Source organism: Micromys minutus (assembly GCF_963924665.1).
Source record: "Micromys minutus genome assembly, chromosome: 1".
Classification (NCBI taxonomy): Eukaryota; Metazoa; Chordata; class Mammalia; order Rodentia; family Muridae; genus Micromys; species Micromys minutus.
In genome coordinates, this window is record NC_137969.1 from 258760533 (window position 1) to 258783618 (window position 23086).

The 23086-nt window shown below is 49.2% G+C and overlaps 1 protein-coding gene across 1 annotated transcript in view; it reads left to right on the plus strand.

Annotated features, from left to right (window-relative positions):
* PTPRN2 (protein tyrosine phosphatase receptor type N2) overlaps positions 1 to 23086 on the plus strand; it is a gene marked incomplete at both ends in the record, with an annotated part of 697231 nt that overhangs the window by 602027 nt on the left and 72118 nt on the right. Inside the window, one exon of the mRNA XM_080936716.1 lies at positions 9983 to 10177. Coding sequence (XP_080792842.1) covers positions 9983 to 10177 — 195 coding nt within the window. The remainder of the gene's footprint in view (positions 1 to 9982; positions 10178 to 23086) is intronic.

Here is a 23086-nt window from a genome sequence, read left to right on the forward strand (position 1 = left end):
TAGCTGTGGATTATGTAAGAGCGAGCATGCTCGATGCATTGTTACCTCATGTTCTTATTCTTACAACGCTCTCCCAATGGCAATGGCCTGTCCCTCAGAAACAGCAGAGGTGAAATCTTGGGAGAGAAGGACTGCCTCAGTGGGAGCCATGCTGTGGTTGAGTTTTGGGGCGTGTCAGTCAGTAACTTTTGGCAGCTGCTGAGTTTCAGGTCCTGACCTCCAGGCATCTGACTGCCTGCAAGTCAGAAAAGATGCCTGCGTCTTTGTCTTTGGTACTGTGAAGTGGGGTGGGAGATGGCATTCCCAGCCCTCTTCCAGGGCCACTGAGAACGGAATGATCTCTCACACATTTCTCGGGAAGCCTGGGCTGCTGCTGTCAAAATTTGACTTCCTTTCTAAGTGGTGGCTCTTTCAAGGACTCACACTACTCTCTGGTGTGGTGTGTCCAGGACTCTTCAAGTATGCTACCTACCTGGGTGCTATAAGCAAGCATCTTTTGAAGCCCCCCGTTGCGGGTCCTCCGCCCTGGGAAGAGAAGACAGACAGTGTTGCAGCAAATCTCCAACCGAGATAGGCCTAAGCAAAAACACACAACTCCGTTACAATAGTTATGAGCTGCACGCCTAGACTGGGCGGATTGACCACTACACGACTCTACCCATCAGCTATGAGGTCCCTTGCTGCTTGCAGCTTCTCCAGGCCACCTGGTTCTGCTCCATCTTCCTTCAGCCTCCTCTTCCTCTGTCCCCCTCCATTCCCTAAAACCTCCAACCCCGCCTTTCCCTCCCTCTGCCCAATCCTTTATTCCACCTGTTAGAATGGGGAGGAGGGTGACATGAAGTCACCTGAGTACCTGATCTTACTCTTCCTTGGGACAGCCCCTCTTATAGAAGAAGAATTAATATCAGAATAAAAACACTGCCAGGGCAACCTACCACAAGGCAGCAATGGCCCCACCCGTGGTTTGGGAGGCAGGGTAGGCTGAAGAAGCATCATGGCCGTGGATGTACTGTGGCTGGCTGAGATACGTGCTCAGAGGAGCATGGTGTGCCTGCAGTAGTGGTGTTGTCTGTTACTCGTGAGACAGTTCCAGATGGAGAGGGTGGTGGAAAGCTATCTTCCTCTACGTCAGTTGAAATGTGTCTGTCTTTAAGTTTTATTTTGAGAAAACATCTTGCAAAACGGGGAACATTCATTACTCAGTACCGCCCGACACACACTGATGTCCCCGCGGCACCGCTTGGCTTAGTCACAATGCTGTGGAGCACACACAGCACCTCAGATCACCCAGCTGTGCACACACTGCCACAGAGCTCTGGTCTTAAGTCACAGGGAATCCCAGGAGGCGGTGGGTGGCAGACAGCAGTCCAGAGCCTGGCAGCAGGGTTGCCTTCCTGATGTGAGGACAGCCAGCATCTGCCCAGGTGGCAGTATCTCATTGGAGGTGCTGGAACCACATCACCTGGAGGTGACAGCCACATGGCTGAGTAGCATCATTTAGTAGCATCATTTAGAGTGAGCACTCATCTGGGTGTGTAAAAGGCCTGCTGTTGCTTTGACCTTGAGTGGGGAAGGCACTGGAGGCTTGTGCCACCCACAGTTCTCATCAGTGAGATCCTTTGGAGTGTTCGTGTGAAGCATCCAACCCCCTTTAGGGCTCAAAGTTCTCTATAACCAAAGTTCGGGATGACGTAAAAGCCACTGAAATAAGACTAAGCTATGAATGGGGAGACATAATTACATAAAAAACACTCTCTGGGTGTTCTTTCTCACCCCGAAAGACTCTTCCCGACCTGTCCACACCTGCTTTGTAAATGTCACATTGAACGTAGAATGTTTTGAATCTCAAACATGCTTTCTACTACTGGTCATTCTTATTATGAAAGTAGTGTATGTTCAAATTGGTGAGCACCAATAAAAAAATAACGAATAAAGTAAAAACCACCTACAACTGGTCAATGGCGGTACCTCCCTGCCTGGTTCCACCTGGCTCTCCTTCCTTAGGCAGGACAGACACCCTGCAGTCACAGGTCCTCATCCTATGGGGCGGGGGGGGGGGGGAACATAGGGCTCTTCTCCACCATTGGGGTCTGGCAGGTGCCTCAAGACACTTTGTGCTCAGGGCCCCTGTCCTTGCCCAGGAGACCAGCAGCTCCCCAGGGGTATTGGGTTCGGGGCGGACTCCTGGGGTTGTGTCCGACCTGCAGAGTAATTGGCCTTTCTCCTGCCCAGCACATCGTAATGAAGCGTTTTTCCTCTGCGCCTTTGTGTGTGTCTTCCTTACTTTTGTCCTGTTACTACTAATTATGCTCTACCAATAACCCTAAAAGTCCCAGGCGGCCTTTGTGTGCACACGCCGTCAGGCACAGCTTTGTGCTGATTGTTCCTGGAAAGGTGCGGAGCGTTCCCCAGCCTTTGTAGTCCTGGTCTTTTGCTGGAATTTGAGAGTGACAGGTCTTTTCTCTGGGAGTGATTCCCGCTCTGTAATTTTCCCCGTCAGACGCAAGACTGAGAAATGAGGCATTTGCTTATTGTGTGTATGGATGAATTTCTGCCCCCGGAATCCTATTCAACTTATTTTTGCAAATTGTGCTATAAAGAAGTATAAAATACTTAGAGGACCCTGCAGAAGCCTCCCAGGGCCTGAGCTCAGCACAGAGCAACAAGCAAAAGGCTGTAGAGCTAAAGATGAGGCAGGTGTGCATCTCTGTAAGCTGACTGACTCTGTGTCCTTATGTCCCGAGGACCTGTTCTGGGTGGCTTCGGCTTCCCAGTCCAGAACTGATACAGGTTGTTGGGACTTGACACACACTCTTCTATAGACACAGCCTCAAGGACTCAGAGCCTGTGCATAGGCCACACAGGGCACGGGTGACAGTGCTTGGGGCCCAGTGCCCTGGGCTTGCACACTGGCATCTCCAGTGGCTCTGGATATGATAGAAACAGTACAGATACCCTAAAGATCCGTGCTCCACATTTGCTTAAAGGAAGAGATTTGCCACAGGCTGCAGGCCCCATGTGTCTTATTTTTCTTGGCAAGTAAGTCATATGCCATGTGGATATATTAAAATACTTGGACTCACACACTGGTAAGGTTAGGTCAAACAGCCTTAAAAGCTAGGAGGTGTCCCAGCAGTGTCAGGGATGGAGCCACCACTCAAGGAGTCTCCCTTAATCTCCCAGGAGCCTTGACTCATGTAACACCAGATACTTGGCTTTGCTGCAGAAAGTAATTTCAGAGCAAGCTGTATGAAGCAGAAATAGAGGTTAGTAAGACTTCTTTTAAAAAAAAATCTAAGTTTTTTTAAAATGTGTATGTGTGTTTGTCTGCAATTACATATGCTCACCACGTGCAAGCCTGGTGCCCTCAGAGGCCAGAAGAGGGGGTTGGGTCCTTTAAGATTGGGGTTGCAGATGGTGATGACCCGTCACATGGATGCTGAGGACCAAACCCAGGTCTTCTGCAAGAGTATCAAGACCTTTTAACCACTGGGCCACCTCTCCAGCTCCTCATGTTTTTAACACAAAATTCAGCATGAGGATAAATGGAAGGCATTCAGAAAAACAGCAGGGCCATCCTCAAAGGCTAAGTGCCTACAGTAGCCTCCTGCATCTCTCTGGCCTCTGGAGTTTCATCTCAGAGGGTTGGTAAGAAGCCTAAGTAAGATCATAGGTGGCTCTTGTGCTTTGGGTGGGAAACTCAGAAGTGGTAAAATGCTAGGTCACAGGTGACAGAGATGCTACAATATTTTTTCTTTTACTTTAAACAGCATTTTTTTTTGAGATTCCTAGAAAATTATCTGGGAACAAAAGGGTAAAGCCACACTTGAAAATCATACAGACTTTGGCCTTAAGCATACTTGGTTACTATTTTAGCATAAGCCAGCTCTGAGGAAAAGGAAGTATTCTCTCTGTCAGCAGCCTTTATGTTGGAACCCTTGACTTACGAACTGGGGAGAGGCTTCAACCAGACTCCAGGGTTAAGAGCTCCTCTCGTTCCTTATAGACCTGAAGCCTTTTCTTTCTACGATGACAGGGGGGAAATGGGGGTGAATGGTGTCCTTGTTAAATAAAGAGATTAGATGTCAAAATGGCTGTGATGTGGAGCTGCTGCCTTGTTGCAGTGGGGACAGCCCTGCGGGTCTTTGGTCTCATGAGAGTGCAGTGTCCTGGAATAAGGGCCTCCAGACAACGGATTCCCTTAGCTGGTGGTGCTGCCTTCCCTGTGCACATGAGACTCTGACATTTCTGTGTCTGACTGAATGTTTAGCAGGCACCAAGCCCTGTGCCTCACAAGTATTAACTTAGATTCTGCCCAGCACGCATTAGAGGATCCTGTTACTGTCCCACTTCACAGATCATGAAACCAAGTCACAGAGGCTTAGAGAACTTATCCACTGTCACCCAGATGTAAACAGCAGGGCTGGGACTCACAGGTGGGCAGGTAGCTCCAGAGTCTCATCCTCAGCCACCATGCCACACAGGTCTCTCCCAGGTAACAGATTCCACCTCCTCTGTGAATTTTATTTTTCTCATCTCACTGTTATCTCCGAGATGCTTGTTTCCCAAGGGCAGAGTCAAGTCACCTCACTGACAATTGTCACCTTGGGGACTGCCTGCAAAGTCAGATCCTGCTTCTGTGGCTGTCAATGTACCTACCCTTCTTGTTAGGACACATCTTACGCCTAACTTCCTTGACAGTCGTCTCAACACACGAGAGACCATACAACCAAAAATCTGGAGCCCAAGTGTCCTGAACCAACAGCCCTCTCCAGAAAGACACAGAGAAAACAGCCTGTTCCAGATATGAATCCCGCTGCAGGGACACAAGGTCTGCTTCAGACAGACCTGAACCTCACGTTAGAAAGACACAGAGTCCTATCCAGAGGCATACATCCTGAAAACACTTATGGCACAGTGTCCCCTTTGCTACCGGGGAATATATTTTAGTTTACATGCTTGGGCTTTTCCCTGTTGAAGAATAAGGATTTGGATGAAATGACAGACAGACACAGGCATACTCGTCTAGGTGAGCTCAAGCCTAGTGGGCAGGTACAACATGAGCTGTCTGTTCCTGGTCTCAGTGCGGCTGGGACGTCTGAAGGAATTCTGGGAACTGCTCTTGACCTTCCAGCAGCACCTGAGGCTGGTAGCGTCTGTTCCCTCACCCCTGAGCAATCAGCCACCTGTTGGCTGCTGAGTCAGGGGCTGCTGGGAAGATAGCTTCTCTAACTCTTAGGCTGCTCTGACGGCCCTGGGCTTGTCTCACTGAAGTGATGTTCTGTTCACAGACAGCATCTTTGCTCATGTCTAGACTTCATCTAGAATTTATTGCATATATTAGGGAGTCTTTCTATTAAATCAAGGAGGGAAAACATGAGCCCTCAGTCCATCTGAGGGAAGACCTATTTGCCTATTTCTATATGCACAGCAGGTTTTGTGACCCCAGCTGAAGTGTAGGAGTTGACGAGTCGGATTCGATGGCTTGGAGAAGCCTGTGCCGCTGACTTCCTCTCTAGGACGTTTAGAGAATAACTTGGGAATATCTATTCAGAGGACTGTTTGCTGCCAAGGTTATTGATGAGGAAGACTCCTAGACACAGTCAGGTATTCTCCGGGCTTTCTCCAAGCGTGTTCATACAGCTTAGTTAGCAATACCAACTCTGCTCAGAAAACTGTCTTCCCTTTCACAGTTCTGTCTGGACCCACCACTTCTCAGAGCACCACCTGTAGGACATGCATGCAATTCACTCTGTGTGTGTGCTCTGTGTGCGTGCTCTGTGTGTGTGCTCTGTGTGCGTGCTCTGTGTGCGTGCTCTGTGTGCGTGCTCTGTGTGCGTGCTCTGTGTGCGTGCTCTGTGTGCGTGCTCTGTGTGCGTGCTCGCCCTCTCTGGCGTGGACACTGCTCTTTGAATGAAGGACTCAGCAGCACACAAAGGCCACATGTGTTACAGCTTCCCAGTTCCGGGAGGGAACATAGGAGCATTCACACCCAAACTAGACCAGAAGCTTAGATCTGCACGGAACAGGCTTTGGCCAGTTTTTACCGATCAAATAGACTCAGCAAAGCTGGTGCCAAATAAGCCCGAGAGCCTGAGTTTGGGTCCTGGCAACCGTGAGAAGCCAGGTGTGGTGATGCACAGATGGACTGCCAGCACGAAGGAGGCAGGGACAAGAGGGTCCTTGGGGCTCAGTAATTATCCAGCTAGCTTTGCCAAATCAGCCAGCTCTCGTTTTGGTGAGCAACCCTATTTTAAAAAGATAAGGTGGAGTTGGTCCTGATGATTTTAACTCTAGCAGCAGTTGGGAGACAGAGGCAGGTGAAGGTCTCGCTGTTCCATTCCAGCCAAGGCCATCCAGTCAGACCTTACCTTAACAGAGGGGGCAGGGGGTAGAGGAAGACACTGGCATATGTGCTCAAGGGCACACACACACATGCAGGCACTCACAAATACATGCACGTGTACTCACAAACACACACACCGACACACAAGTGCACACACACACATATTCACACGCACACACACATGCATGCACGATCACACAGGCACAGGCACACATGTACACATGCACAGACATATGCATGCATACACAAATGCACACACACACACAAGTGAGCACACACGTGTACATATCACAAACACCCCGAGCAAGCACACACACACAGACACACACACACCCTAGCTCAGGCTTCATTCTGGGTGTGTTTGTTACATTATTGATATGTTTTTTTAAATCTCCATGTGTCCAGTCCTTACAGCACTACAGTCTCATAGACTGGCTGCTACAGGTTCCCAGGTCTCAGACTGGAAAGACCAGGAAGATGAGGCAGGTGGAAAGACTACTGTGACCCAGAGACAGAAGATGCAGGTTCCCTTGTCCTGGGCCAGGCTGTAGTGCCAGGTGTGGGTAGTGTGTAACCAAGAGAATGATCCTGGTGTGACACATGCTGCAAAGATGTCTAGGGTACATTGAGGACCATGAAGTCACTGTTAGAGCCGGGACAAGCCCTATGCACAGTGATCTTCCCTAGCTGGGTAGAAGCATTTTTTCCAAGGTCAGTCAGCCCCTGGAGGCACTTCTTCTCTGACCCTGCTAAGCTAGAGAGGCCACTTGCTAAACACTGGGTATTCCGCAGAGGAAGAGGAGCTGAAGGCTTATTCCTAAGAGTATGTGCGCTGGGAAGAGACGGTAGATCAGAGCCGCTTAAGTGAAGATTCAAAACCGTGGCTTGGAGCAGTGCCACCATCAGGGAGAGACAGAGAACCCAGCTCCTTCCCCTCGGATGCTGCGCCAGCTCATCGTGGAAGCCCTCCTTCAGAACTCAGCCCAAGGCTGCCCTAGTGTCTCCAGCAGGGGCCCCTCCTGGTGGCTCGTGACCCTGCTGCTTGGGAAGGCTCAGCGTGTGCCCACAGCAGTGTTCCCTTACTGTGCCCAGCTCTGAATGTTCTGTGAGCTTGCGGAGGTCAGACCTGAGATCCCCTTCCAAGTGATGAGCAAGCAATGGCTGTGAGCACCTCACTCTGCCAGCCGAGTGCTCAGTTCTCTAGGTTTTGTTAGGTTGAGACCAGAGCTTACCATGGCTGGCTATGTGAGGTCTGAGTGGACCTCTGCCTCAGCCTCCCCAGTGACGGGATTACAAGTGTGATATCACACCTGGGCTACTTAGCCCTCCACAGCCGTGAGCTGGTTCTGCTGTCACACTTCACAAATGAGGAAACTGAGAAGCAGAGCGGTTAGGAGTCCGGAAGGAAGGAATTTGGGCTCCAGGCACTATGAATTAGTGGGTAATTACAGATGTGCATCCTACAAGTCAGTTAATGGAGGGAGGGGAGACAAACAGATCCTACAGCCCTCTGCTGCATTCCAGATCTTTCTCTATCCATTACACTGTGCCTCAGATACCCTTGTTGTGTCTCTACTCTCTGGGCATCTGTGGAAATGTTTACCCTTGAGGGCTCACCTACTGGCTCATGAACTAGAAAAGTCCTGCACAAGGCCTCCATAGCTGCCTTCCTGTGCTCCAGTGGACATGGCCCCTATGTTTCTCCTGATTTAACTCCAAGGCTTCACACAGCATCATCATCAGCCCACTTCACCAGCTACACCCTCTCGTTCAGACAGTCAGACTTCTGACCCTCCTGCCTCCACTTCCCCAGTGCTGAGACTCCAGGTGTACGGTGTCATGGCAGGTTTATGTGGTACAAGACAGAACACGAGGGCTTCACGCATGCCAGGCAGACACACATGCCCAGCCCCAGAGGGCTATTTTGACATTCACTTCAGCTGCGTGTGGTCAGCTCCGCTGGTTGACACCAGGTGGCTTTCTCTGCCACACTAAGCATTTCATACACATGAGCTTTTGATCTTTCATGCCAGCCAGCGTTGAAGGGAACCAAGGTTGGAGGTTTCAAATGGCTTGCCCAAGTTCACATGCAGGACTGGGTTCTCTTGGGGGACACTTACCAACATTTTCAGGCCACCCTCTTTGATTCATGGCACAGACAGGTACATGTGCAGTAGGGTTCCTGTGCCCTCCCCTAGGCTCATGCTGGGGGCACACTGGATCTCAGCCTGAGCTAAACCTTGTAAGCCACAGGTAGTACCGCATAGCTTCTCTTCCTGGTGCCTTTTGCCAGAATCCATGGCTTCCCTTCTGTCAGTAGAAAGGGAGCAAGGTGTGCATGTGCCTAGGTTAGCAACCTGCGCCATCGGCCTGAGAAGAGCCCCTTCCAGGGAACACGGGCTTCGTTGTTTGTTTGCTCTGCCTTGCTTCTGAGATTGTCAGGAGGTGAGCTGACAATTAAATAAGTAAATACAAGAGGAATCCAGGTGGCCGGGTCGATCTGGTCCTGTGGCCCCTTGCTGTCAGAGGCCACCCCACTCACACAGGTCTTGTTTTCTGGGGTTTGCTTATTCCCTTGTCACATCCATGGTAATTATGATGACCTCTGCATCTCAGCTGCCTTCAAGTCTCAAGACTCTCATGGGTCACTAGCCCCAGGTGAGGACCCCTGCTGTAGCATGGGGGGGTTGAACTGTGTTGTAGACCTGTGGGGAGAGAAGCCAGAGCATGGGTGTCTACTGTAGAGAGGTGGTTATGTGGGGATGGGACAGTCTCTACATTGATGGTGGCCTCTGTGGGAAGTCTGAAGCCAGGGATAAGACCGGCTCAGGTTGAATAAGACAAGGACATTCTTTTGTTCTCTGACCTTCTGCCATGGCCTTCGATTCACACTGGCAGCGAGGGCACAATTCTTTTTTCTGCTGTTCTGTCGGGCTCAGATGTAGTTTCCAATTCCTTCCTGACACCATTGCATTTTAATGTCATAAGTCACAGTTCCGTTTCTTCACACACAGAGGGGCTCGTCCTGCCTTAACTCTCAGAAGCTTCTAGAATGGGTTCTTGGCCATCAGAAGGCAGAAGCTAGAGGCCAAAGGTCAAAGTCAGCGTCAAAGTGTCATGCTGCGAAGATCTTGGGATCCTCACATTTTCTCAGAGTGGGATAGTTTGGGGGCAGAAGAGAATGCCAGACCGAGGACGTCCCCACTTTGCAGTAGACTCCTCGTCTCCCACATGATCTGTAACCTACTGAGAAAGAGATTCTAACTTGATGTAATTGTTGCATTGTTCTTGACCAGAATAAGACAAAAAGACTGCTTTAGAAACCTGTGTGGTGATGGAGTTCTGTCTGCTCCTGGGTACACATGTGTATGTGTGTACGTAGGTGTGAATTGACACATTTGTTCTCAGAGCCGACTTGCTTCAGTGGCTTGTAGATGTCACAGGGGCATAAGGACAGCACCTCAAACACACTGGTTGGCATGCTAAATCCTTATAGTCCATCTGGTAACCAAGAGCACGAATTCTTTCTAGCGTAGGCTTGTGACTGAGACTGAGTGGGCAGGTAGGGAGGGTGGGTCGCTAAGTGGGTTCTTTGGAAGGCTTGATCCCTTGACGGTGCCTCTGGTTGTCTTGTAGGAGCTTTGCCGCCAGCGTATGGCTGTTCGGCCGCAGGATCGCTCGGAAGGACCACACACATCCCGCGTCAACAGCGTGTCATCTCAGTTCAGCGACGGGCCGATGCCTAGCCCTTCCGCTCGAAGCAGCACTTCATCCTGGTCTGAGGAGCCTGTCCAGTCTAACATGGACATCTCTACTGGTCACATGATCCTGGTAAGGCTCACATCCTCTAAGCTACTTCTGACTGATGTGAAGGAATGACAGGCACAGGCAGGGTGTGCTTTCCCTGGAATGGTTCTACCGTGTCCCTCTGTCAGCTGCTCCCTAGCCTTGGAAGTTGCTAGTGTTCCTCCGTGAGTCCCAGATATACATAAAAGGTGTGTTCATCACTGAACTCTTTCTGTCCCGCTTGGATCACATGCTTGTACATGCATGCATGCTCCCTTGGACTTGAGATGGAATGTGTGCCTTCCAGTGAAGTCTAAAAGCCAGTGTGTGCCAGACTGTTGCCTTTTGATGAGTAGAAAGTGGTCACTGCCTCCTTCACCCTGTTCCCAGCTCAACAAATGCCATCTGAGCTTAAAAAAAAAAAAATCAACAAATGTCTTTCATGGCTATTATGAAGCTGAAGATGAGGGGGCAGGAGGAGGTATGAGCTGTCTTCAGTCAGTCACCGGAGCTACTGGAGGCCTGTTTGCTGACACGCATAGCCTCATGGCAGGGCCATGACTTTCCCTGGTGACCAAGAATGGAGAGTCTTGCTGCCTTATGGCATATTATTACTCTCCAGTTTTATTAACAGAGATATCTATGACTCAGAGCTTCTTCAGTCTGTCCCTTGGCTGTCCTAGCAGTGGGCATCTCGCTGTTGAGGGAAAGCTGGGCAGAAACAAACGACATGTGCCCATGCAATCTTTTTCAAGTGGGAATGGGGTCTCTTCCAGCCTGAGGCAGAGTCCCTGCTTTGGAAGCACCTGCTGTGATCATGGAAATACAGTTAGTCCTCCTGCCTCCGGACAGCCCTGCAAGTTGTCTTTGTACTCTCACCTAGGGTTAGGGTTAGGGTTAGGTCCTCCCTTAGCTGATTCATCTGGTCACAGTATGGTCTGGTGGCCACAGGAAACTGGAAAACTGTCATTAGCATGTCTTCTGGCAGATCCAACAGGCCAGGATGTAGCCGTGTTGACCAAGATGATTCTGTAAGTTTCCATGACAACGCTCCAGGGATCTTGCTCATGGAGACCCAGTCGGACATACAGAGGCAGATGTCATGCCCCAGATGACACATACTGTCCGTGACTTCTCCCTGTTCTGCTTGGTTCTGTTTCTTCTTAAAGTAGGAGAACCGCACAATGTTGTTCTGGGATAGGGGCAGTGGGAGGGACCCCCAACCAGGCAGACACCTTATCACTTACTCTGCTCCTAGTACGTACCAGGCTCCTAGTTTATTCCCGACTGATATGTTCGTTGTACCTGTCCACCGAGGTCAGTGTTCTCAGCCTCTTACTGTGGTAGATGTGCTTCTCACAGACAGCCATCACTGGACTTAGATCTGACTTCTCCAGGACTTGGACATCCATCCCTTTACAGAAACACAGCTGAGAAATACAGACCCACAATGACATGGTGCTGGGGTAAAGGAGTCAGTACGTGGGCTGTCAGGACTGACTAGTTCCCTTCAGTGCTTGTGATTTGGCATGTGCTTCCTGACTTCGGGTTACAATTTAGTGATACCTCGTGTCTGTGTGATGTATGAAATCCTTTTTTTTTTTTTTTTTAAGAGAAACTGTGTTTGGACATGCATGCCAATTCTGATTGCAGTGGGCATGGAGGGTGGGGCTCAGCCTACAACTACCCAAGGCCTCACTGTCGTAAAGCAAGACACCCTAGGTAGAGATCAGCGGTAGCACTGGAGCCCATCACAGGCATCTTATAACCTGAATGTTGTTATGGCCTCGTTCACCTTCCACACTGGGTCTAGAAATACATTCAGACCTGTGAAGGTCCCATTGGCTCATTCTCACTTTCTCTTGGCCCAGACTGTAAGCCCCAGGGGAGTGAGGTATTTCTAGCAATTACAGCAGGACTTGAGACCCAACATTTTCTCCCAGGAAGCGGATCTGGAGGCAGGACTACCCAGTCACTGAAGCCTTAGGTCCCTGTTTTCTCCACACCCACTAGTTCTGCTTTCCTTTCCAGGTGGTGTTGTGGTTACAGGGGGTCTTGCCTCAGAATTTCTCTGGTATAGGACCCAAGAAGCCCAGAAAGCTGGACACTTTTCCTGGATCCCAGGCACTTAGTACTAAGGCTGTGAAACTCCTCTCAGGCTTCAGAAGAATGGGTCTGGGCCAGGGTTAAGGCCAAGAAAGCATGTGTCCAGCAATCTAGGGTCAAGCCCTATGCTGGTCCTCCCTGCACAGGCTGTGGCAGCCAGGCACTTCAGCCCTTTGCAATTGACCTTGGCTCATTAGAGCTACAGGGAAGATAATTGCGGTGATCAGTCACCCCGACCCTCAGTGGGGAAGTGCTTGCTAATTGGGCGGCTGGCAAGACGAATGAGCTGAAACACATGTCAGGGATGAGTGAAGGGGCCTCTGGGTACTCAGTCACAGCGCTGGTCCAGTGCAGCATGGGGGCAAAGTGAGTTGCCTGAGCTTAAAGGAATTGAGAGAGACTGCTTCTAGACGACCGGAGTTCAATCCCAAGCACCCATGCAGCAGCTCACAACCACCTGTTAAACTCCACTCCTGGGAATCTGACGGCCCCTTCTGGCCTCCCTGGGCAGTGCACACACGGCACATAAACACTCATGCCAGAAAAACATGCAAGCACATAGAGAAATATTTTTTTAAAGAGTAAAGAAAAACTAAGAACAAAAATGTTTTCAACTCCATGTTGGCAATAAGTGCACCCCAGAAAGCCATGCTGACTCAAAACTGAACACTAAGATACATCAGTTACTGGATATTTCCCCTGCAGTGGGGTATGCAAGGGGTCCAGCAAGCATGGTCATCATGGGAAGCCAGGCTCCTTGTGGCTCTTCCCACCCAGGTTGGCCTCAGACACTCCTCTATCTTCTGTGCTGTCGTGCTAAGTTATAAAAGCAAGACCCCTTGGAATCAATGTTCCTTCATAGCTCAGGGACTCAAGTGCAGAGAGATTCACATGGGAGGAGAAGGTTTCCACCAGATAACAAGCTGAGACCTTCCTGGGCTGTGTCACCCCAGTGGATCAGCCATAGTGACAGGCAATCACTAGCAGAAGAATCAAATGCCTATAGTCACAGCAAAGCCGCAAAGCAAAGGAGGCATGCTGCCACCCAAGGCCATGCTCCGAAAACCCACCCTTTCTGCTGCTGGACTTTGATGTTTTTGTTGTTCTTCTTTTGTCTTTATTTTCTTTAAAGGTGCCCTCTAAAATATTTTGTTTTTGATCAACATGTTAATTGCACATGTGCACGGGGTCCAGAGTGATATTTTAGTGTGTGCACACAGTGTGTGCACACAGCACATGTTGATCATTCTCCCTCATCCATCCTCCTCCAACCTCTGCTCACTACTTCTCTACATTCAGAGTGAGAGGGCAGAAGCCTTTGTGCATGGACAGAGAGAGCATAACAGTGGTCCACAGTGGATCGCCGACCGTGTGGATGGGTGGATCACCGCCCACACAGAGGGAAATAAGCCAGACACAGACACACAAGCATCATGCGTGTTCTTTCGCACGCAGAGGAAAACAACTTTTAAAACTTTAAAGTTTCTTGGGGCTGGCAAGCTTGCTCAGTGGTTAGAGACCTACTATCAACACTGACAACCTGAGTTCAATCCTAGGCCCCACACAGAAAGTAAGACCCACCTCTGCGGTCTGTCACCCTCTGAGCTCCAAGGAGCTCTGTAGCATGCGTGCACCCACACAGCCACGCACACTAAGAAGTAAATAGCAATGTAATGACATTTACAAGTCGCTGTTGGCATGGTTGTACATACCTTTAATCCGAGCACTCAAAAGGCAGAGGCAGGAGGAGACACAGTGATACCCTGTCTTTAATTTACTCACCAATTAATTTTTATGTTTTTTTCTTACAAGTGTTTTAAAAGTAGAACCACCATAGAGTAGGGCCACAGCTGCCCTGGGAGCACACCCAGAGGAAGCTACGGTAGCCATGTTATAACTGCACTGTTCAGAACAACCAAGTTACAGAACCAGTCTGTGTGGGCATCAACAGGTGATCGGTAAAGACATGTGATGCAGATGCTCACAGCCAACCATCGGACTGAACCCAAGGGTCCCAGTGCAAGAGCCAGGGGAAGGACTGAAGGAGCTGAAAGGGAATTGCAGCCCCATAGGAAGAACAGTATCCACCAACTGGACCACCCAGAGCTCCCAGGGACTAAACCACCAACCAAAGAGCACACATGAACGGAGCCATGGCTATAAATACATATTAGCAGAGGATGGCCTTATCTGGCATTAATGGGAAGGGAGGCCCTTGGTGTGGATGTGTGTGCAGAGGGGAAGTTGTGAGAAAATGTCAGTTGGGAGCTTGCTCACTCGCTTGGTATCAAGAGCTGGGAGTCTCTGGGGTGTGATCGTGTGCAAAACAAAGTGAGTCTATTTATTGCTGTTGGGCCCACAGGGCTTGGTGAAGGAAAGCAACCTGAACATGGACATTTTAAAACGACCTCTCAGCTCGCAGTGAAGACAAAGTTGGGCAGAGGCTTGGTTCCCCTTACTCTTCGCTGTGACTAGCTCCTTTGGGTCATCATATAGCACAATCCCCAGAAACCCACCAAGCAAGACCCAAGGTGAGCCCATTTCACAGATGAAGACAATAAAGTTCAGAACTGATGTAAAGTCACAAAGCACCAGAAGTTCCAACATGGGACGGATGTGTGGTCTCATCCCAGAGAACAGGGAGATGAGACTTCAGATGGAGAAGACAAAGGTCTAGAGGTACAAAGCAACCTTTGCCCATACTGTAGATGACCAGAGGCCAGCACAGAATAGGACCTCCCAGAGCAGCCATGAGGCTAGAAGCAGGATGTAGGCTTAGGGTATGAGGCCGGGCTTGGGATGCTGGGTTAGGCTTAGTGTGGAGCAAAGCTCAAGATGTAGGATTGGGCTCAGGGTACAGGGGCCCAGCTCAGAGCATACAGCCAGGCATGAGGTGTAGACACAGCTACAGAGTATAGTTTTTCTCCAGCCTGGCCCTGTTGGCCTCAGACCCCTGACGCTGACAAACAGCTCTTTGTTCCTTCCTGTTCATGTCCTCCTAAGTGCTGACGGTGCAGAAACATGCATGAGCCCCTACTGTGTGCCTATAGCCAACATGGTGTGAGCCCTCCACCCCAATTCCTTCTGGATGGAGGGTGTTCATGCTCTGGATAAGATTGAGCACTGGTCTTCAAGCCACACATGTACCACAGAGCCAGAGGGATAGTTATCAATAATCAGATAGTTTGTTCCCGTCTCTTCTCCCAGCCTTTAGCTACTCGTCTACGGGCGAGGGCAGTGCTGCCATCCAGAAGAGACAGAAATCAACTTTCCAGGGCAGAGAACAAACACAAAATATGGTCTCGTCCGAGGTATGTCATAAGCTGCCATATAAGTGTACACCCCGGTGTCTCAGGCACACACACACACACACACACACACTCACACACACACACACTTCTGTGTGAAAGACTGAATTACATTGACTCAGGGTAGGGCTGCTCTGGTACAAACACCCACTTCCCAGGTATCAGCGAAAGGAACATTCTGAAAAGCATGCTGGGTCTTTGGCCTCATACAAGTCTCTACGACTGAAGCTTAAGATAGGAATTAAGTCCTGATGTCCTGGAGACCAGAAGTTCATGATGAGGCGCGGCAGGCTGCTTTCTCCCAAGGGCTATCCTCGGCATCAAGCTGACAGCTTTTCTATTCACAGCTCATGAGTGAGGGTGTCACTCTGCCCCACACCCTAGGCAAGATGAGCGGGTACTAAGCCCTCCCTCACTTGTCATCTGCCACAGGCTCTGGTGACGGGATGTTCTCTGGCTGCAGGGTAAGCTGTGATAAACCCCAGTGCTATCCAGAGAGCCAAGCCCCTCACTCCATAGCTTTCCAGCGCCCCTGGATGAAGAGCCCACAGTGGTCAGGAAGATCCTAAGGCTTGTTCTGGAAGCACATGCACTTCAGGTCAGGCTCAAGTTGTAGTGAGTGCTAGCCTTAGGGGAGCAGGGAACCCAAAGTATGAGTGTTGGGGGAAGGGGAAGCTGTGGACAATTGCTGCCAGCATCTTAGGCTGAAGGAGCCCCATTAGCAAAGCCATCTTACACTGCCATGCCACCCACACACCTTGCCACCCACACGCCACGCCAAACGCCCACCACGCCACGCCACACACATGCCAGGCCACAAACACCCACCACACCACACACACCTGCCACGCCCCCCCACACGCCATGCCGCCCACACTTCCCATGGAATGGCTACCTTCGCAGATCTCCCGCTGCTTTAGACCCCTCCTAAGGGGTAACCCCAGGCCTCTCATGGTCAGGGCTGTGACACCAGCTCTGTGTGGGTGGCGTGGAGTGTAATATACAGGGTATTGATTGGGTTCTTCTTTACTTGGGGGGTTACCTTGTGGCTTGAGTGTGTAAAGGGAGGTTCTAAACATCGAACTGGCTGTATAAGGCATTAGAGTTGCTGAGGCTCAGCCTCTCTGCCATCTGGGCTTCTGTTCTCATCTCTGCCAGACCCCAGTGAGGCACACAGCAAGGCCCTGCCATGGCATATGCACACCTCGAGGCAGGTGCTTGCTAAAGAAGCCTTGTGTCTCCCGAGGGTTGGTAGCACACAGAGGGCCGGTGGAAGACGTGTAAAAGGAGTGCAGCTGCCCTGGTGGATCGTGATGGCTGGCTGAGGTGGTGTGTGGAGGCGCAAGCTCCTCTTCATTGTTGCTTTAAAGGTTATCTCCTTTCCTACTGCTTCCACTTTTTGTGGACCTTGTAGTGGATAAAGTGAGTAAAACTGAATAAATGACATCATCCTATTAGTATTCGATGAGTGAGGTAAAAAAAAAAAAAATCAGCACACTAAGGCTGGAACCAGCAGCCTCACAAATGACACTCAGCAGGGGAAGCCGGGAAACCTGTGTTGGAAACAGGATCCAGAGATGTTGCTTGGCCAGTGTTTTCTGAACGGTGGTGACAGAGATGCTTGCAAGCTGACTGGGCCATCCTACGTAGATCTGGCAGGTGAGCCAAGCCCAGAAGTGTGTGCTGAGCCCACTGGGTTTCTCCATGCCTGTGGCTCGTAGGCACACGGAGCTGGGATGAAAGACAGCTGTGTCAAAGCAATGGCGTCGCCTGGCTGTTCACACACTTAGATACAATTAACCTGATTTATAAAAGGTATGTATTGAGGTTCCATCAAACCACACAGCTCCACAAACATCGCGAGTGAGCCTCACTGTGTGCTCAGCGCCAGTCTGAATGAAAATGACCCGTGTCTGTCTTGCTCTCGGGAGGCTTGCACTCAGCTTAGTGTGAAGAGCTAGGGAAAGGTGAGCTAGAGCCAAGTGCTTTTGTGAGCTTTTCTGGGAGACCCCTTCCTTCTTGGGACTTCGATGGATGTTGACACAAGGTCTTTGTTGCGGAGAAGCAACCCAGAGAGGAGCAGTGAGGAATTCCTGGGACTGGCTCAGCCTCACAGGACACTCAGGGCTATTTGCGATTAGAAGACTTGAAGAAGAAACGGCCTCTGAGCGGCAGTACGTGGGTCTATGACCCCATCCACATGAATTATTGAGGTCCATTGAACCAAAAGGTCAGCATTCCCTTCCTTAAATATCCTGTCTGTTTGCCGGAAGGCAAGAACACTAAGAGACAGCACCCACTGAAGGAGAGGACCCCAGTCACAGATCATGACCTCTCCTGGAGCAAGAAAAGGCACAGAAAAAATGATGGCACAGAGCCAGAGACACTGTGTTATAGGGTGACATTAAACATCATGGTCTCTACGTCTCCCACCTATGAAACAGGACTGGTGATGGTTTCACCTCTCCAACTCCTCCCCTCCCACATGGCCCCTCTAGTGCTGCCTATAAGGGCGTAAGTGCAGGACCCTCTACTTAAAGCATATAGAGTTTCTCTGAGATCACATCCTCAAGTACCTCAGCATCAAAGCTCTCTCCTCACTCAGGGTGAGGCTTCATGGGCCACTATCCATGTGCTGTGAGTTCCTGTGTGCAAGGGGCCTTGCCACCCCTGGCAAATGCCATTTCCCGGCAGGTGCCTGCTACCTCTTACAGTCTTTCCTCTGCGCCTTCCATGATGATTGGCAAGCCTTGGTCATATAGATTTCCCATGTAAAACTGAGCACTTCACAGTCTCTGAATCTTTGTTGACTGTGCCTCAAGGAGACCTCTCCGATGAGGGTTGAGAGATTGGTATAATCTATGGGTATAAAGGTAAGAGCTTGGGGCAGTTTATTAGAACTTTATTCTCTCTCTCTCTCTAAACCTACTGTAATCTCTGAATCTGAGAATTCTTGCCATCTGTTAGCTCTGTCTGTTTCTCGGCAGTAAGAGCTGAGTCTAGAATTCTATACCTAGAAATAAGTGCTCCATCGCTGAGCTAATATCCTTGTCCCACCGTTTATGACTTAAAATTGGCTCCCGTCATCCTCTCTTGAAGCAGAAGTATAATTGGGTGTTCCTATGCCTTAAATCTTTTCCATATCTTCACTCTTTATCTCTGTCACAGGAACTTCCCTAAAACTGTCCTCCAGTACTGAGACCTCTCTTTGGCAGTATCTGCAATCTAACCCACCCACTGTATTTGTGACTTCAAAGAGTCCATTTTTGCTTGCAGGTGTTAAGTTCATTTTCACACTTGCTCGGTGTGATCTCTAGTGTTGTTGGTTTCTACTTTCAATACCTTCGAGGGGGACAAGGAAACACTGTGTGATTGTTCTTCCCAAGCTCCCGAGGCCTCTCCTCTCTGGACTGTTTGCTCTTGTGCCCGGGGCAGCTGTTGTCCTGCCATGTTCAGACTCTCAGCTCCTTAGAGAGGCTTGGACCTCAGGATTTGTGTGTGTGTGTGTGTGTGTGTGTGTGTGTGTGTGTGTGTGTGTGTGTGTGTGACCTTGTGCTAAAGTTACCACTTTATGAGGGTTAGTGTGTGTGTTTGTCAAACACTGCGGACAGTCGTGAAAACAGGGTTGTTTTCCCATTGATCTTCACGTCAGAACATTGCTGTTTCCGTAGAGACAGACAACTGTGTACCTCTTCAGTGAGCACGCAGGCCTCACAGGGTTCTAGTTTACATGGCGTCTCTCATGTCCCTTCCCTGCCTCCTGTATGGTTTTGTTATTGTTGATAGTGGTGGTGGTTTTTCTATATATATTTATAGACTCTAGTTTTAGATGGAGAAAATTCGGTTGCCCTGTGCTTCTCTCAAGGATTTGGAAGCCTTCAGGCCACTTCTCTTTATTCCCGGACGACAGGCGTGGTGGCTCCCATTTTTCCAGTGTCTATAGAGAGCTGAGATGTCTTGCAGAGGAAGACACTGAGGCTTTCTTGTTTTCCATGCTACTAGAAACACTATGTACAGATTAAACACGGGGTGCAGTGAAGTGCTGTTCTGCTCAGAAGCTCACATCCTACTGACTGCAGCATCTAAAAACCACCCTCACGCTCTGTGCTCAGAAGACAGTCACCTTATAGTGGCTGTCCGCAAAGAACCCAGGCAGCACAGGTGCTGTGACACGGGCCTTTAACCCCCACACTCAGGAGACATAGGCATGAATATCTATGTGAGTTCAAGGCCAGCCAAGGCTACATACAGCTCTTGTATTTTAAAAGGAAGAAGAAGGCAGCAACCGATCAGGTGAGCACAGGAAGAAACTGTTGCTCTGCACAGCACTGGTCTGGGGGGACATTCAGGTGGGTAAACAGGAGTCCACCAGCAGTCACTCCGGCTTCACCTGTCAAGCCTGGTAAACATGTAGCTTTCGACTTGGGTACTTCACAATATGACTGGCACTAAGCTGAGAAAAGGTTAAGAAGACGCGACGGTCTTCACTCTAAATTTCACTGTGAAATGTGAACATTCATACCACTGGCCCTCCTTCAGGTACCTTGTCTGGAATAACCAGATGAGACTGTGTGCGGCGGGTTGGGGGGGGTAGGGATGGGGGTTACGGGGAGGGGAAGGCCCCCTGGGTTGCAGACCAACTTTTGACTTCACTACACTCGCATTTTCCATTTTCGCCATTTTGCTTTTCTAGGGAGGTCTGAGGAAGTGGAGGAGACAGCTAGGATCCCGGGCTCAAGTCCTTGGGTTGACAGAGAACTGAGCACTTGGGTTTGGGGTTTTGTGTAATGTTGTCTTACGGGTTCATAGTCATTTTCTGCGACTGTGTGGTATTTCTTACGAGCATACATAGCCTGCTAGCTTTAGAAAGATAAAAATCAAAGCTCTCTGCTTCCAGTGGGCACGTTCGAAATCTCTGCAAACATTATCTAACGCGTTAGAGAACCCAGAATCCTAACCGTCCGTGAGACAAAGCCTGCGCCCGTGTCGCTGTCCTAGGTAACCCCGCAGCACTTGCTGGAATTCTTTATTCTTCCTAAAAACTTCATCAGAAAATCGTAATGACTACATCACTGGCACCGAATATAAAAGGCTGCTGCTAAGAAAAGCCCGCTGCTTTGTAACTGCAAGGCTGCTGTGCGTTGCTAAGCAACCATCCCTCCTCTTCCCGCTTCCCAAAGGTTTCCCTGCTCTAACCACTGTCGTCATCCACGGAGCAGAAATGTCTCCACTGGGCCTTCTTGTGCTGGGCCAGGGAATAGGAAAGATTTGGGTCTTTGAGAACCGCAGCAGCTCCCGTTGTTGTGACTTGGAGACAGCTGTTTGGATTTTGTAGATCATCCAGTTGCTGTGAGGCAGGTGAAGGGCTGGTTTAAATGGATGAATTTTCTGCAAGTCTACATTCAGAAATATCCCACAGCAGGGGTCCAGGAGGAGCCTCTTAAAGGCACCAGCACTGCCTGGTGCTCCAAATGTCGGCATGGACCTGGGCAGCTGGCACCACAGTGATACTCTACAGGGCCCCAGCATGTAGGGAGCAGTGGGTATTGTTTGCTGTGGAAACTGTCCCCCCCAGAGAATCTGTTTCCCTGCTAAAAGGGTGGGCTTGGTCATCAGAAGTGCACTTTATGAGCGCTTTTTAAGCCCCTTATCCCCTGCCTCTCCCCTTAACCCTTTGGAACGCAGGGTTGGCTTACTAATAGAATTTCTAAAAGATCCCATACCTCAAAGAGCATTGTTTGTGTCAAAGGAATATGGCGATGATTGGAACCAAATGGGTTTCTTATTTCGTAAAGAATATTCACCAGTCTGTGTTAATACAAATATATTGTAAAATAAAGATTTGCAGCGAACCTTTTCATACGTCCTTGTGTGCTATAAAGAGCAAACAAAACCAGCTTTATCCTGCTTGCCTTTTGTAGTTCTCTTCTGAGTTTAGACTTGGCCAAAGCCTGAGAAGGTGCTATCTTTCTCCATAAAGGGTAGTGTTGGTGTCTGCTAATCCAGCTGCAGCCAAACTCTGATTATCCAAACAGAATGAGCGGATTTGATCGTTCTAAGAGAGGTTTGGGGGATAAGAAAAGAGCGCAGGTCTGCGGCAGGAAGACTGAGCTTTTCCTTTTTGTCTTCCACGTAGCTTCTTCTAAAATTCTCCATGTTTTCATTGCATGGAGATAACTTTATCTTTGGTACAGTGCAGTAGCTTAGTGGTAATTATTTATTTGACAAATGGCTATTTCAGGACTTTGAAAAAGCAGAAAGCAGTAGAAATATACAATTGGATTAAAATTCCCTTGGACTTGTTTTTAATCAGAGTAGCTGCAGACTGGCATTAAAAGCCACCACGTCCATTGTACTGGTTTGGTTTTTGTTTTTTTGTTTTTGTTTTTTTGGGTTTTTTTTGTTTGTTTTTGTTTTTTTTCCCCTTTTAAACTGCCTGTATACAAAAATTACAAGGAGAGAAACATACAGAAGGATATTTGGTAAAGGCAGGCGGGCTGGGTAAATAGCGTTCCTTTCATTAGCGTATTTCCCTTATTAACTGTGTAATTAATTGTACATAGCTAAGGGAAGCCGTGGAAATTGAGTTTCGAGATGTATCAAAGCTGACTTTGGCTTCACACTTCCACACAATTTATCATTAATGAGGATGGAGGCCTGCAATCTATAATTATTACCTACATTTGAATGACAAGCAAAGAATTATATCAGCAGAGGTTTAAATGAAAAGGGATTAGCAGATAGTGTCGAAATTGTTAATCTTTTTATAAAAATAATTTTGGAGAATATATTTTAGTGCAAAGGAAACTCAGGGGAAGCGTTCCCCATTAACATGGCCATTTTCTGATACTCCATGTGAATTTGTCTACATTTGACAGCAGGGTGCAAATATTTTTGAGAGTGAATGAATATTTTATGGGGTAAAGATCTACTCATGCATTCTGGGAATGGATTATGCAATATTCCCACATACCCCAGCGAGGGTGAGTCTGTAAGCCAGTCAGAGAAAAAGTCTGAGGCTGAAAAAAAATTAACAGATGTGCGGATATTTTAATAGAAATGAACATTTAATTGTTTAATATCACAGATATTTGCCTTTATCCCCTCCTTGCTCGAAGGGTTGTAGATAATGAACAGTGAACAATGCTGGCAAAGATTGTTTTGGGAGAAACTGGAACTTATTTTCTGAGCCACTGCAGAACAGCTCTTCCATCCCCCTGTCCAGAGTGGGTGAGTTAGGACTTCAGGAAGGCTTCTGAGCCAATTGACCAGCATTGACCACACTCAGTCAGAAACCCTGGAGGCATCTCCTGCTCCTGGGACTGGAAGGAGCCTGGGTCCTTTGTTAGGTGGCACAGAGAGTACCAGGTCCTGTGCCAGGCCGTCTCTCACAAAGGAGAGAGACTTACCTTAAAGGAGCCCTCAGGGTGCTGACTAAGGGCTACATCTTTAACCCAGTGTGGGCAGAGACTTGTGAGTGAGAGAGAGAAAGGGGGCGCTGAGCTTTCCAAAGCTCAGGAAGCCTGGAGTGGCCACTCTG